The sequence below is a fragment of the Bidens hawaiensis genome, unplaced genomic scaffold, assembly GCF_021521415.1.
Source record: "Bidens hawaiensis isolate Kalapana, Puna unplaced genomic scaffold, B.hawaiensis_p1.1 tig00012999_1, whole genome shotgun sequence".
NCBI lineage: Eukaryota > Viridiplantae > Streptophyta > Magnoliopsida > Asterales > Asteraceae > Bidens > Bidens hawaiensis.
In genome coordinates this window covers 635,304-648,308 of record NW_027492089.1, presented here as the reverse complement: position 1 = coordinate 648,308, position 13,005 = coordinate 635,304, and the positions used below count along the sequence as shown (strand labels likewise).

Below are 13,005 nucleotides of genomic sequence, written 5' to 3'. Positions count from 1 at the left end.
ACTTAACCTGATATTTTTACGCTTAGTGTTAGGATCAAATACCGATAGATTTAACGTGATAAGTGTAGAAATAATTATAATTAATTGTTACTACGCTATGGTTTTTGAACTACGGTAACTATCATTGCTCTATTTCACGATTGTAGATTAAGAACTAGTTATCTGTATATGTTTAATACGTTAATTTCATTTATATCAGATCTAAATTTTTTTGCCTGTATCTTTTAATGTGCGAATAAATACGATGCATTAGTTATTTCACTCATGAGGAAATAATTTGCCTATCGTTGCTTTCTTATCCTTCATCGCTTCTAGTAGACTTAACTCAGCAGCCTCATACCTTTTATATTCATAATAATCATGTGCATTCAATTAACATTATGTTTCTTAATGATTTATTCATTCATTCATTAATGCATAATAATAAATGAGTTTCAAGAAAAGGGTTTATTTATGCTTTACCTTTCTTTTGACCATCTGTCAGTTGGATCTCTGATTACTAACTCCATTAACCTTAATTTATTCATGATAATAAATGAGTTTCAAGAAAAGGGTTTATACATTCCATTATGTTTCTCACTCCATTAACCTTAATTTATTCGTCCTCAATTTTCTCATTCCTTCATATTATTAAAGATAATTAAATCCTCTAATTGTGTATTATTAGGATGTTTTTGTTTGCGGAAATATGATCAAATACGTTTTATTCTTAACATAAAAACAGTGAGAACCAATTTGTTGTTATCATTAGTTTTATTTTAATAGGTGTTTGCTGTTATTTTTTGTTCGCATTTACTAATTGTTTATTTTGAGACGTTATAAGTATTTGCTGATTTATTTTTTGTTGTTATTATTAGTTTTTTTCTTTTGTTGTTATACGTATTTGTTGGTATTTGTTGTTATTATTTTGTTCTTGATTTTGATTCTTTTGTTGTAGTTTTTAGTTTTTTTTCTTTGTTACTACAAATCATTGTTTATGTATATTGATATCGTAGTTGGTATTATCTCTTATGTTCTCATTTTTTTATAAATTCGTATTATTTATTACGTTCTTATGTTAAGATTAAAATGTACATGAACCTTTCACATGTTTGCGTATGTGTATAAATTTTGTGTATGTGTATAGGTATTCAAATATAGTTAACTTTGTGTATATTCAAACATCAAGTGAAACTTTATTTCCTTCCATTCAGTCAATATAAGATTTTACCGTGTAATACTCAAAAGAAAACTTTGATTTTTTTTTTTCTAAATTTGAATGTATAAACATATCTGGATGATATTTATTATATAATATTATATAAAGTTGAACAATTATTTTAGTGGATGAAAATGACCAGTCTAAGAGAGAATTTGACAATAAAGTAACAATAAAAAGATGCAATTAACTTTATTAACACATATAACCAATGTTGTAGCAATCGTTGGTCGCTAGTCGTATAATGGGACAAGACTAACGATTAATTAGTGACTAGTCGAAATTTTTACAACCATACATATCACATGAACTATAGAACGATTGCTAATAAATATTAAAATATATGTATTATAGGATAACGAGAAATTGACAAGTTGACTTTAAGTATTTAATTTCTTCACAATTTAATTGCTATCGTTAATAGTCTTGAATTGTTAATGTAGTCTTGTAATTTCTCATCTCAAATTAAATAATGAAATTATAAATAATCTGCGTTTTATTTAAATACAGGAAGAAAAATGAGGATAAGATGATTGGGCCCGTCGGCCCAAATGTTTACGATTTAGGTTTGACCTATCAATTAATTCAATGAATAATTTAAGTTTTAATTATTCTTATAATTTTATCCAGAATATATTTTACTTTTATAGTTTTTAACATATAACGTTTTGTAGAAAGACTAAATATGTTTTTCTAGTTTTCATATTATCCAATAATTAAAAAAAAAACTTATCCGTGTGAGTATATTGGGTACGACTCGTTTTTTTAAGATGTACAACTATTGTAATATCGTATCTAGTTTTATATAAAACACCATGAAGATACAAAGTTATACGAGAGAAATAAATTGTGTTTGAAAAGATAATAAAACACTAAAACAATCACATAAAAGGGGCAAAATGATATCTCATAAGTTATTAAAATATGCAAAAATGATATCTTATTACATAGAAACCAACTAACACGTACTCTATTGTTGTGAAGTCTTCAATAACAGCACAATTTCGTCCAAAAGATATTCTCCCATTCGAAGACACAAACAGTTCAACACCTCAATCATGTCCCGAATACTTTCGTTGGATTCACGAAGATCTAAAGCCATGGAAAGCCACCGGAAACACTAGCGAAATGGTCGAAAAAGCTAGACAAAAGGCACATTTAAGGTTAATCATCGTCGATGGAAGGCTATACATGGAGAAATACGACTATGTGTTCCAAACTCGAGACGTATTCACCATTTGGGGGATCCTACAACTTCTCGAGCTCTACCCGGGAAAAGTCCCGGACCTTGACTTGATGTTCATGTGTCACGACTGGCCGTTGATCCTTAAATCTGATTACCCGGACAACACTAGCGTTATACCACCGTTGTTCCATTATTGTGGCGATGATTTGACTTATGATATCGTGTTCCCGGATTGGTCCTTCTGGGGTTGGTAATATACACCTTTATAACTAGTGCTATGAATTTTAAACACGACACGAAGCTAACACGTAATTGTGGGTTTTGGTTTGGTATAAACAGATTCGTGTCAGTTCCAGGTCGAACACTGGTTCTAGTTAACCTAACGGGTTTAGGGGTTGACCCTTTAACCTATTTATTTCCTATTATATACTTTTTTAAATGCTTATTATGTAAAAATTAAATTGGTTATGTATGTCATGTCAAAATTTAAAACTAAAAGGTAAATTAACATTTTATTTTATAGATAAATGTAAGTGTTTTATGTAAATTGTATTTTTTTTTTTAAATGTTAACTTGAAGCACTAATAGGTAAAAACAATAATAAATAAATAAATTAATAAACTTTTAATCAAAACGGGTCGTGTTCATGTTTAAATGTTTCTCACGATTTATGGAATTTTATGATGGAATATGATTTTGCAGGCCGGAAGTGAATATACCGCCATGGGTGAAACTGGGCAAGGATTTGGAACAAGCGAATCAAAGACAAAAATGGACGGAAAGAGAACCCTTTGCATACTGGAAAGGGAATACACACACGGGGAAAGCTCGGAAAGACCTCGCGAGGTGCAACTCCGATGGTAAACAAGAATGGAATGCTAGAATATACCATTTGGTAAATGTTTAAGAACCCATTTCACCTATTTGAAATCATCATTTTAACTAAACATGTTATTTGTATAAATATATAACTTGTATTCAGTAGAACTAATACATTTACCTATATATAATAAATGTTACATTAAATATGCAGTTATGATATAACTAAATAAATATACATATTATATTATTATTAATATGTATATTTACATTTATACAAGTAAAATTGCTAAATATCCAGAGAAATAAATGTATTATAATAGTTGTTTTAACGTAAATTTATTTTGCCAACAATTGCAGGATTGGAGAAAAGGGTTTAAAGATACAGATTTAGCAAGCCAATATACCCATAGGTCAGTCAAAAACAACTTAATAACCATTATATTTTATAAAAAATAAATTTGAGTTAATTTCGTTTTCGACGAAATTATGTAATTACATTGTGCATATTGCATACAGGTACAAAATATATGTTGAAGGAAACTCATGGTCAGTTAGCGAGAAATATATATTGGCTTGTGATTCGATGAGTCTCGTGATAACTCCTCACTACTATGATTTTTTCTCTAGAGGTTTGATACCGACCGTTCATTATTGGCCTATCAACGAGCGTAATAAGTGTAGTTCGATCAAGTTTGCCGTTGACTGGGGAAACAATAACACAGATAAGGTAATCGAACTAATAACGGGTTCAACAAATAAATAACTCAGCAAAGAATTTGAATCACATATGTTACATGTTAAATGAGTTGCTTATGTGTTGACGCGTGACGAGTCAAAGTGATATGTAGTTATTAGGGAATTGCGAGTACATGATCACACCCCATTTAAAATGAAATTTTAGGCTACTCTTTAATTATTATTTTTTTATATTAATACTCAAGAATTACAAATTTGAAAACAAATTTATAAACTTATATAAAATAGTAAAACATCATTTTTGTTTCTTTCTTATTTTTTTATCTTTGATTTTAAATACCCAAATAATTTAAGTAATGACACAAGTATTTTCCTTAAATTTATAAAAGTAAACAGGTCGTCAACTCTAAAGCTCGAACACGATCTATTTAGCTAAATGTGTTGACATAAACTTGTTTAGACCAACTCAAATTCACAAATTTTATGTTAGGTTTTCTATTAAATCCATCTTAATTGGGTTATTTAAAAAACAAATATTATTTTTAATAATAGGCATTTGAATGTCTTTTCTCAAGACATGAAAAACCTACAAGAGCTCTCATTAATTTAAAAAATATACACTTTATAATATTAACAATTTTCATGTGTATAGGCCCAAGAAATGGGAAGAAGTGGAAGTGAATTCATAAAAAAAAGAATTACAAATGAGTTTGGTGTATGATTACATGCTCCATCTTTTAACAGAATACTCAAAGCTTTTCAAATACAAACCAATTATCACAAAAAATGCAGTTGAAGTTTGTTCATGTTTGGGGAAAGATATGGTGAAAGAGTATAAAGAATTATCAAAGGTTAAGGTACCATTAAAGGCGAGTCCGTGCATTATGGACCCTCCTTTCGACGATCAACAACTTTAGGCTATACGTGAAAACAAACTAAACTTAACTAGGCAAGTCGAAGCTCGGGAAGCAGCCGGACATGTATAGTAATGTACATGAAGATGTTTATAGAGATCTTTTTTATACATTTGTTGTGTAGCTTACTTGTTTAATTTTGTTTGTATCAATGTTGTTTTTACACTTAATAGGCAAAAATTTGAGTAATACACAATAAATAGTTCAAGTTTTAGTGTTTGTATTGTTTGATACTTGAAGTTCGGTAAATGAAGATAAAATAGTTTACTTCAAGAAAATAGCACGAATTTTACCAATAGGAAGGAGTAAAAGGGTTAATTTGTGGCGGCGAGACTCAGTTGCTTTGAAGAACCGATGTGAAAATCGGAGGCGAGGTCAATGTTGTTCCATCCATAATATTATCGGTGGACAATCTATCGCTATGGGCGTTAATATCTAGCAAAAAAATGGGAGGTTGGAATAAAAAACCGTTGTCCTTCAAAGCAAAACCCATCGTGCTAAGAGATTTGGGTGGACAAAACCGTCGTGTCGCCTGATTTGGGTGGAGAAAACATGTCGTCCCTTCTAATTTGTGTTGACAAAACGCGTCGTCCCTCTGGAAAAAGACGTCATTGACGTGTTTGAAAAGGACAATTATGAAATTTTTGATTTGTGGGAGTTATTTCATGAATCTCTCTTTGAAAAGGATGATTTATAGAATTTTCTTTGTCCAATTCGTATATGGTAAAAAGGGGAAATATGACTTTGACATAAGCATATACACTCATTTTCTTAGTTTTATTCATGTAACATCCCGAATTTTGAATTGAAGTTTAAAATGATATTTTGAAAATAAGGGTAAATATTTTGAAAATGTTTATATACTAGCATTGTTACCCGCGCGTTGCAGCAGGCTAACGGTGCTAATTTGTATGATTTTATATATCGCTTTTATTTTGTGCTACTTAGGTTTACATCTAATTTGGCATAATGACATTTACATTTATTGTTTTGGAAAATTTGAAACTGCTCAAACGGTACTGTAATAATAAACCCAGCATTTGAGTGAAAAATCATAACTTAAATGTGTTGGTGTACATCATTTTCCTTTTCGTCGGTTTGCAAAAATGTGTCAAGTGGTTGTGTCGCCTGGTTAATATAGGTAGCGAAACCATCACATTTTTAGAATAATGTATATTAAACAGAAAAGTACATAAAATTAGTTGTAGAAATAAACTAATAATTAATTTAAATTTTAATTATGTGTTTACAGCGCCTACTTGTATTAATAATCAGCACAACAATAATCAATCAAAAATAAGCAGCAAAATGTTTTAAAGATTCGAAAGGGATTGGATATAAAAGTTTGAATTTTAATAAACAGTTTTTCATTATAAATACTAAGACAATGGGTCGAATTAATATTATAAAATGGTCAGAATAATTTTTCATCATCTTTCATTATTTATTATTTATTCTTGTCATCCTTCCTAATCGAATATCAAGAATATAAGGAAGAACGCATTATAAATACTAAGACGATTTATCAATTATCATCCCGCCTCAATGTGCGGGTTGGTACGACAATACACGACAATAAACAGTATCCTCCGGAGGCGTTCACGGTGGCGGTTCATCATCCGGCCACTTCGGTTGCGGTTCATCATCCGACGTGGCCGGCGTTCACGCTATCCTACACACGGACACCTCACGTTGCTGCCATGTTCGATTCATCCTTCCTCTTTTTCTTTTTCTGTTGTTTTATAGGATATAGCGATGGGCCCCATATCTTCATCTGCAGAGCCGTTTGCAGTTCCGGACTACTTCACCGGACTTAATGGCCACAACGGTGAAGTTCGTGCTTCCCATGTCCGTTGCTTGGCCACATCATCCGGACCTCGGGATGAGTTGCCCGTTGTGGATGCTAAAGGAAGAAAGGTTTTTAAGTTACTTTTTATATTTACAAATATTAAAATAAAAAAAAAATAATTAACCGTCGTGGTTTCATTTAACAAATAACCGTGGGGGTGGATTGCAATTTGTGTAACTGTTATTTCAATGAATTCTAAATGTAATAATAGTAATAATAATAACAAAAGTAGAAGGTAACATATATTTATATATATTTTACATAATAGTTGTAGTAAAATATAAAGTTGTTAGCATATAAAGTTGTTGGAAAAATAACAAGAGCTTGGTGTGGAAATTAGAAGAAACTACACTTTAGCTACTAAATAAATAGAAAAGGGAACTAGAAGGATAAATTTGTAAATTATTAAAAGTTTTGAAGCTATGTAAATTATTAGAGCATTTTTATCACTTTCGGGATCTCTAAATCAAAAATTATATACTAAAAATCATTATATTTTTATTTTTTTAATTAAAGATATTCATTTATACTTTTTTTATTACATTTTCTCTTTTCTTCACTCACAACCATTTTTAAAAAATATTAAAAAACTTATATGATGTTACATAAACTTTCAAATATACCATATAAATTAATGCATTTTCTCTTTCTTTTACTCACAACATCCTAAACCACTTTCTAAATCGCACTCATATAATTTGATGAATAGCTACACAACAAAGTTTTCGAGCTTACAATCCATCTTTATGTAGAAAGTGATGTTCTTATTTTTAGTGTCAACAATGATCAAAAGTGTGAATTTAAAAGTTGGATTACTAGTTCTCTGTGCTAGCTTTGAAAAAAAATTATATTGTTATGCTATAACCGTAAGCATTTTTAGTAGCGTCTTTATTTTTATAATTACACTAAAAAACACAATATTTTTTATTTTTATTTTAATTAAATAATACATCTTTATACTTTTATCATTATTTTTTCTCTTATTAACTCACTATCACTTTTAAAAAACATTAAAAATTTATAGGAGGTGAACAATGTTTCTCTAAATTTACTCATCAACAAAAGTTTTCCCATCTTCCACTCACAATCATCTATAATTATAGAGAACACATTCACAATAATACAGAAGACTAGTTGAGAATGCTCTAAAGTTAATTAATTTTTTTCCTTCTTTTTACTAACAGAAATAAATGCTAATAAATGTATATACTAAAATAATTTTATACTTCTCGCGTGTCTAATTACTATTACTCTATATAGTGAGTAAAAGAGAGTTTGATGCCGCTGAGTCCTCATTGGGCCAAGTGACGTCACCAAACTGGTCCACATCAATTTGATATTTTTTTGTTTAAATATTGGCGGCGTGAGGAACGAAACAGAAATCGATCGAAGCCAATTTTGTATTTTTACGTGACACTGTGACAAAAACTGACTGAATTCGCGTAAACTCATCGCATCAACGTCCGGGACCGACAAGGCTCGGGTTTTGACATTATTTGTTTTTTTATTTGTTTTAGTTCTTCTACCATAACGAACGTAACGAAAACCAACCATATGCCAATTTTGAGTGTTTAGTTTTAGTTCCGGTACCGTAACAAACGTGACGGAAACCGACCAAATTCGCATAGGATCACCGATTAGTTTTAGTTCCGGTATTATAACAAACGTGACGAAAGTTGACCGAATTTGCGTAGACTCGCCACCTCAACTCCTGAGAATCGACAACGTTTGGGATTTACCGACTGACGTCACCCTATTAGTCCACCTCAATTTCTAATGTCTTTGTTTCATTTTTTTTTAATTCCGATACCACGCACGTAACAAAACTAACCGAATTCACGTCAACTTACCACCCGAATTTTACAGACCTACCCGGCACAACGTGCCAGGTAAAATACTAGTTAAGTGCCACAAAGCCTGTTTAAACCACGTATTGGTGCCACAAAGCAACTTTTTAAGTATTTTATTAGTTATTGTTTTTCATATATATTTCTTGAAAATTTTATGAAAACAAAACTTTAGTGGTGGCATGTGTTAAGTGCATGTTAATGTCACATGTGTAACCATGTTTAATACCCAAAAGCATCATTTATTTTAATGAGTTACTTACTTTTTGTCATGGTCTTTTTTGTCTGTTTTTTTTTTTGTAACTGATGTATAAACTGATTAAATGATTTTTTAAATGCTTAAAGTTAAATTGTTAAGATATATAAATTAATAACACACATATCTTTCTCTTTAAACCATTTGGCCCTGAGTTTTTCCAAAGGTTTTATGACGAAAGTAAGTGGTGGTGGTGGTGATGGCGGTTGTCCTTCATCAGCAGTCGTGCCTCTTCGGAGACAAGCTTACATCTTCGACGTGCTTATGAAGAACCCCATCGTATCGATATTCCTTTTTGTGTTTTTAGTCATTCTTTGGATTGAAGTTGTAAGTATTTAACTTATCATAATATTGTCTTTAGATATTAAACTTAATATATACATCTCTACCAATTATTTTTTTTTAATATAACTTCAGTGGAAAGGTGTATACACATAATCATGATGCAATGTCAATATGTTTAACTTCATGCTTGAATGTACTTTAAATGAAGGGAAAATTATAATAATGTCCTTTTTTAAAAGAGAGATTCATGTTTTGTCATTAGATAAAAATTCTCAGAATGTCCTCTACAAACTCGTTGTTGGCGACATATTTTTTAGACCGGACGTGTTTGTGTCGCCACTAACTAATCGCCACGCGCTACGAAACCCAGTGGCAAGGACGGATTTTTTTATATATAAATTAAACGGTTGTGACGGATTTGAGCATTGGGAGTCATTGGAGTAGTCTTGGGAGTCGCCATAGCCGATCTGAAAAGGCTTTGACGGAACGCTCGCCAGAAAACTAGGACTATTTCTTTGTTTCTCAAGCTCTTTTTCTAAAACAAGGAGGGGAAGACGTCGGGGGCGACATATTTTGTTTTAAAACATTTCGGGGACGACGAGTCTTGTTTTGAACCATGTCAAGACGACGTGTTTAATTTTGAAACATGTCAGGGATGACAGGTTTAGTTAAAAACGTGGGGGGGGACACCATTTTTCTAGCCAGCTGTTGTGTTTTTACTAGATAATAAACATGCCGGCTCGAGTTTCAAACATTACGGTGACGATGAGTTTCTAAGGGAAATTGATGGAATTTAAAATTTTGAGAGAAAAATGAAATGTTTTTTAAAAAGGGACATAAAAAATGAAATCTCTCTCTAGAAAAACCCAATAATAAATTTTTTTCCTTATTTAAAGACATTATAAGAATTTTCCTTTAAAAAATCAAATAGAATCCATAATATAAGGGAAATTGCAAAAGAAGACATTAATAGTATTCTGTTTTTATAAAAACACATTAATAGTTTGATATGATTCAGTTATTATTTACTTGATTATTTTATAGATTGCCAAAAATAACATTTTAGAAATTAACTAACACGCCCATTGTTTTTTGTGTTTTGGTGACTTTCTGGTCTAGCTTCTTGCTAGGCTAGTTTTGAAGTTTTAATAAATTTAGTTGTTCAAAAAAAAAATTAACACGTTCATTGTTGTTTTTTAAAGCTTTCCATAACCTCTCAATTTCGACAAAGATACATTTTCCCATTCGAATACACCAACAATTCGACACCTCAAACATGCCCCGAATACTTTCGTTGGATTCACGAAGATCTAAAGCCATGGAAAGACACCGGAATCACTAGCGAAATGATAGAAAACGCTAGAGAATATGCACAATTCAGGTTAATTATCGTCGATGGAAGGCTTTACATGGAGAAATACGACTATGTGTTCCAAACTCGAGATGTTTTCACCATATGGGGGATCATTCAACTTCTTGAACTCTACCCTGGACAAGTCCCTGACCTCGACTTAATGTTCATGTGTCACGATTGGCCTTTTGTCTATAAATCCAAGTACATTGACAACACTAGTGTTATACCGCCATCGTTCCATTACTGTGGCAGTGATTCGACTTATGATATCGTCTTCCCTGATTGGTCCTTCTGGGGTTGGTAATATATACTAATATATACAACTTTAGTTTCTAAACTTATTGAACTTGAAAGTTTAGTGTATGATCCATTGGATTTTAATGTGGAATATGATTTTGTAGGCCGGAAGTGAATATATTACCATGGGAGAAACTGAGCAAGAAATTGGAACAAGGAAATCAAAGACGAAAATGGACGGAAAGGGAACCGTTTGCATACTGGAAAGGGAATACAGACACAGGGAGAGACCGAAAAGACCTTGCGGCGTGCAACAATGATGGGAAACAGGAATGGAATGCCAGAATCCACCATTTGGTATATCTTTTGTTTAAAATCTTATATGAATCGCAGGGGTCAAGTTACTCGTGAGCTATTTAGATCGTCTTTCTGTGAGCATCAAGTTGTGTTTAAATGAGGGGGGGGGGGGTGTCTACATTTGAACTTGCTAATTTATATAAATTTAAGAATTTTTTTAATAAATATATAGATGTTGTATATATGTGTGTATTTAGTTATATACAAGCATATACTTATACTTAATTACATACACATAAATAAAACAAATTTTTTTTGAAAGGCCAAATTTTTAAAAGAAAACCGGGACCAAACGCAACCCGTGAAAGCCCAAAGATTACAAAGAAAATAAACAAAACAAAATAAAATAAGTCAGACCATCTCAAGCTTAAAAACAACTCATAAGAATATAAGATTGAGAACCTTAGACAAAAAAACTCGAAACGAGCCAGGCTTAAACTTAACACACTCGAACTTGTCCCGTATCATTTACATAAAAAAATGCTAAATATCCAGAGAAATAAATGTATTATAACAGTTGTTTTAATGTAATTTTATTTTACCAAAAATTGCAGGATTGGGAAAAAGGGTTTAATGATACAGATTTGGCAAGCCAATGTACCCATAGGTAGTAGCCATTACATTTCATTTTATTACAAGTTAGACATTAATGAATTTAATTGTTGACTAAACATTTTTATTTCTATGCTTACAGGTACAAAATATACATTGAAGGAAACGGATGGTCGGTTAGCGAGAAATATATATTGGCTTGTGACTCGATGAGCCTGCTGATAACTCCTCACTACTATGATTTTTTCTCGCGAGGTTTAATACCGACCGTTCATTATTGGCCTATCGACGAGCATAATAAGTGTAGTTCGATCAAGTTTGCTGTTGATTGGGGAAACAATAATACAGATAAGGTAATAACGAGTCAAATGTTCAGCTTGGTCAACCCCAACACACCCCGTTGATAATGACCAAAATATTTTCTTTAAATTTACAAAATAAACGGTCAGCTGAGTCAACCCAAACACAACCCGTTGATCTAAACGTGATATAAACTCGTTTAACTAAACACAAACTCATAAATTTCGTGTTAAGACATTCGTGTCGTGTCATAAATTCACACACACACATATATATCATATAAACACCTTTATTCGTTCAGGCGCAAGAAATCGGAAGAAGAGGAAGTGAATTCATAAAAAAGGAATTACAAATGAACTTGGTGTATGATTACATGCTCCATCTATTAACAGAATACTCGAAGCTTTTCAAATATAAACCAATCATCACAAACAACGCAGTTGAAGTTTGTTCATGTTTGGGGAAAGATATGGTGAAAGAGTATAAAGAATTATCAAAGGTGAAGGGTCCATCAGAAACGGGTCCATGCACTATGGGCCCGCCTTATGTTGATCATCAACTTCAGGCTTTACGCGACAACAAACTAAACTTAACTAGACAAGTTGAACTTTTGGAAGCAGCCGGAAGCGTTCCATGACTTGGTACATTAAGATGCTATATTTTTTTATAGATATGTTGTCTCATGTAGCAAACTTGTCAAATATTTAAAAAAAAAAACAAAATGAGATTACATCTCACTTTTTCTCTCTCATCAATCAACAGGGCACCAGTGATCTGACACTTGTATGTTAACATAACTAGTAACATTTATTCCAACATCTATTAAAACTGCACTGGGTTTCACCCATCAACCGGGTTGACCCACATTCTTTGTTATTGAGTGGACGATACTCACTGTAGCATCTTCTCTCTACAAAAATAATGATATTATTTATATGTTTTTAGGATGCTTTTTGTTTCAAATGGAGGTGGATATTTTGACCTATTTACTTATGAACGGGACAACCTAGGTTATAATTTTAAGAAAATCACGAGAATTACCATGCTGACAAAATAGCCTTGACTTTTGGAACTGACTATCAACAAGAGCTTGACACATGCACTTTGGCGCATCTTATTATAGTGTTTTGTCCAAGTAGCGTAGAATGTTAC

The 13,005-nt window shown here is 31.8% G+C and overlaps 1 protein-coding gene and 1 pseudogene across 2 annotated transcripts; both read left to right on the top strand.

Moving 5' to 3' along the window:
• Nucleotides 1-2,216: 2,216 nt before the first annotated feature.
• On the top strand, nucleotides 2,217-5,199 carry LOC143542908 (uncharacterized; annotated as a pseudogene). Its single transcript, XR_013136973.1, has 5 exons — nucleotides 2,217-2,634; nucleotides 3,087-3,279; nucleotides 3,564-3,616; nucleotides 3,723-3,933; nucleotides 4,555-5,199. The product of XR_013136973.1 is annotated as an uncharacterized LOC143542908 (transcript).
• Nucleotides 5,200-6,571: 1,372 nt separating this feature from the next.
• On the top strand, nucleotides 6,572-12,550 carry LOC143542861 (uncharacterized). The gene is made up of 6 exons (XM_077035336.1): nucleotides 6,572-6,733; nucleotides 10,256-10,707; nucleotides 10,809-11,001; nucleotides 11,556-11,608; nucleotides 11,696-11,906; nucleotides 12,155-12,550. Exons 1-6 carry the CDS (start codon nucleotides 6,572-6,574, stop codon nucleotides 12,488-12,490), a joined length of 1,407 nt encoding a protein of 468 aa, XP_076891451.1. The 3' UTR covers nucleotides 12,491-12,550.
• Nucleotides 12,551-13,005: the final 455 nt, after the last annotated feature.

Coding starts and splice junctions, on each gene's coding strand:
- LOC143542861 (XM_077035336.1), top strand. CDS start 6,572: ATGGGCCCCATATCTTCATCTGCAGAGCCGTTTGCAGTTCCGGACTAC. Junction 11,002..11,555: donor ATGCCAGAATCCACCATTTG/GTATATCTTTTG, acceptor CAAAAATTGCAG/GATTGGGAAAAAGGGTTTAA. Junction 11,907..12,154: donor GAAACAATAATACAGATAAG/GTAATAACGAGT, acceptor TTATTCGTTCAG/GCGCAAGAAATCGGAAGAAG.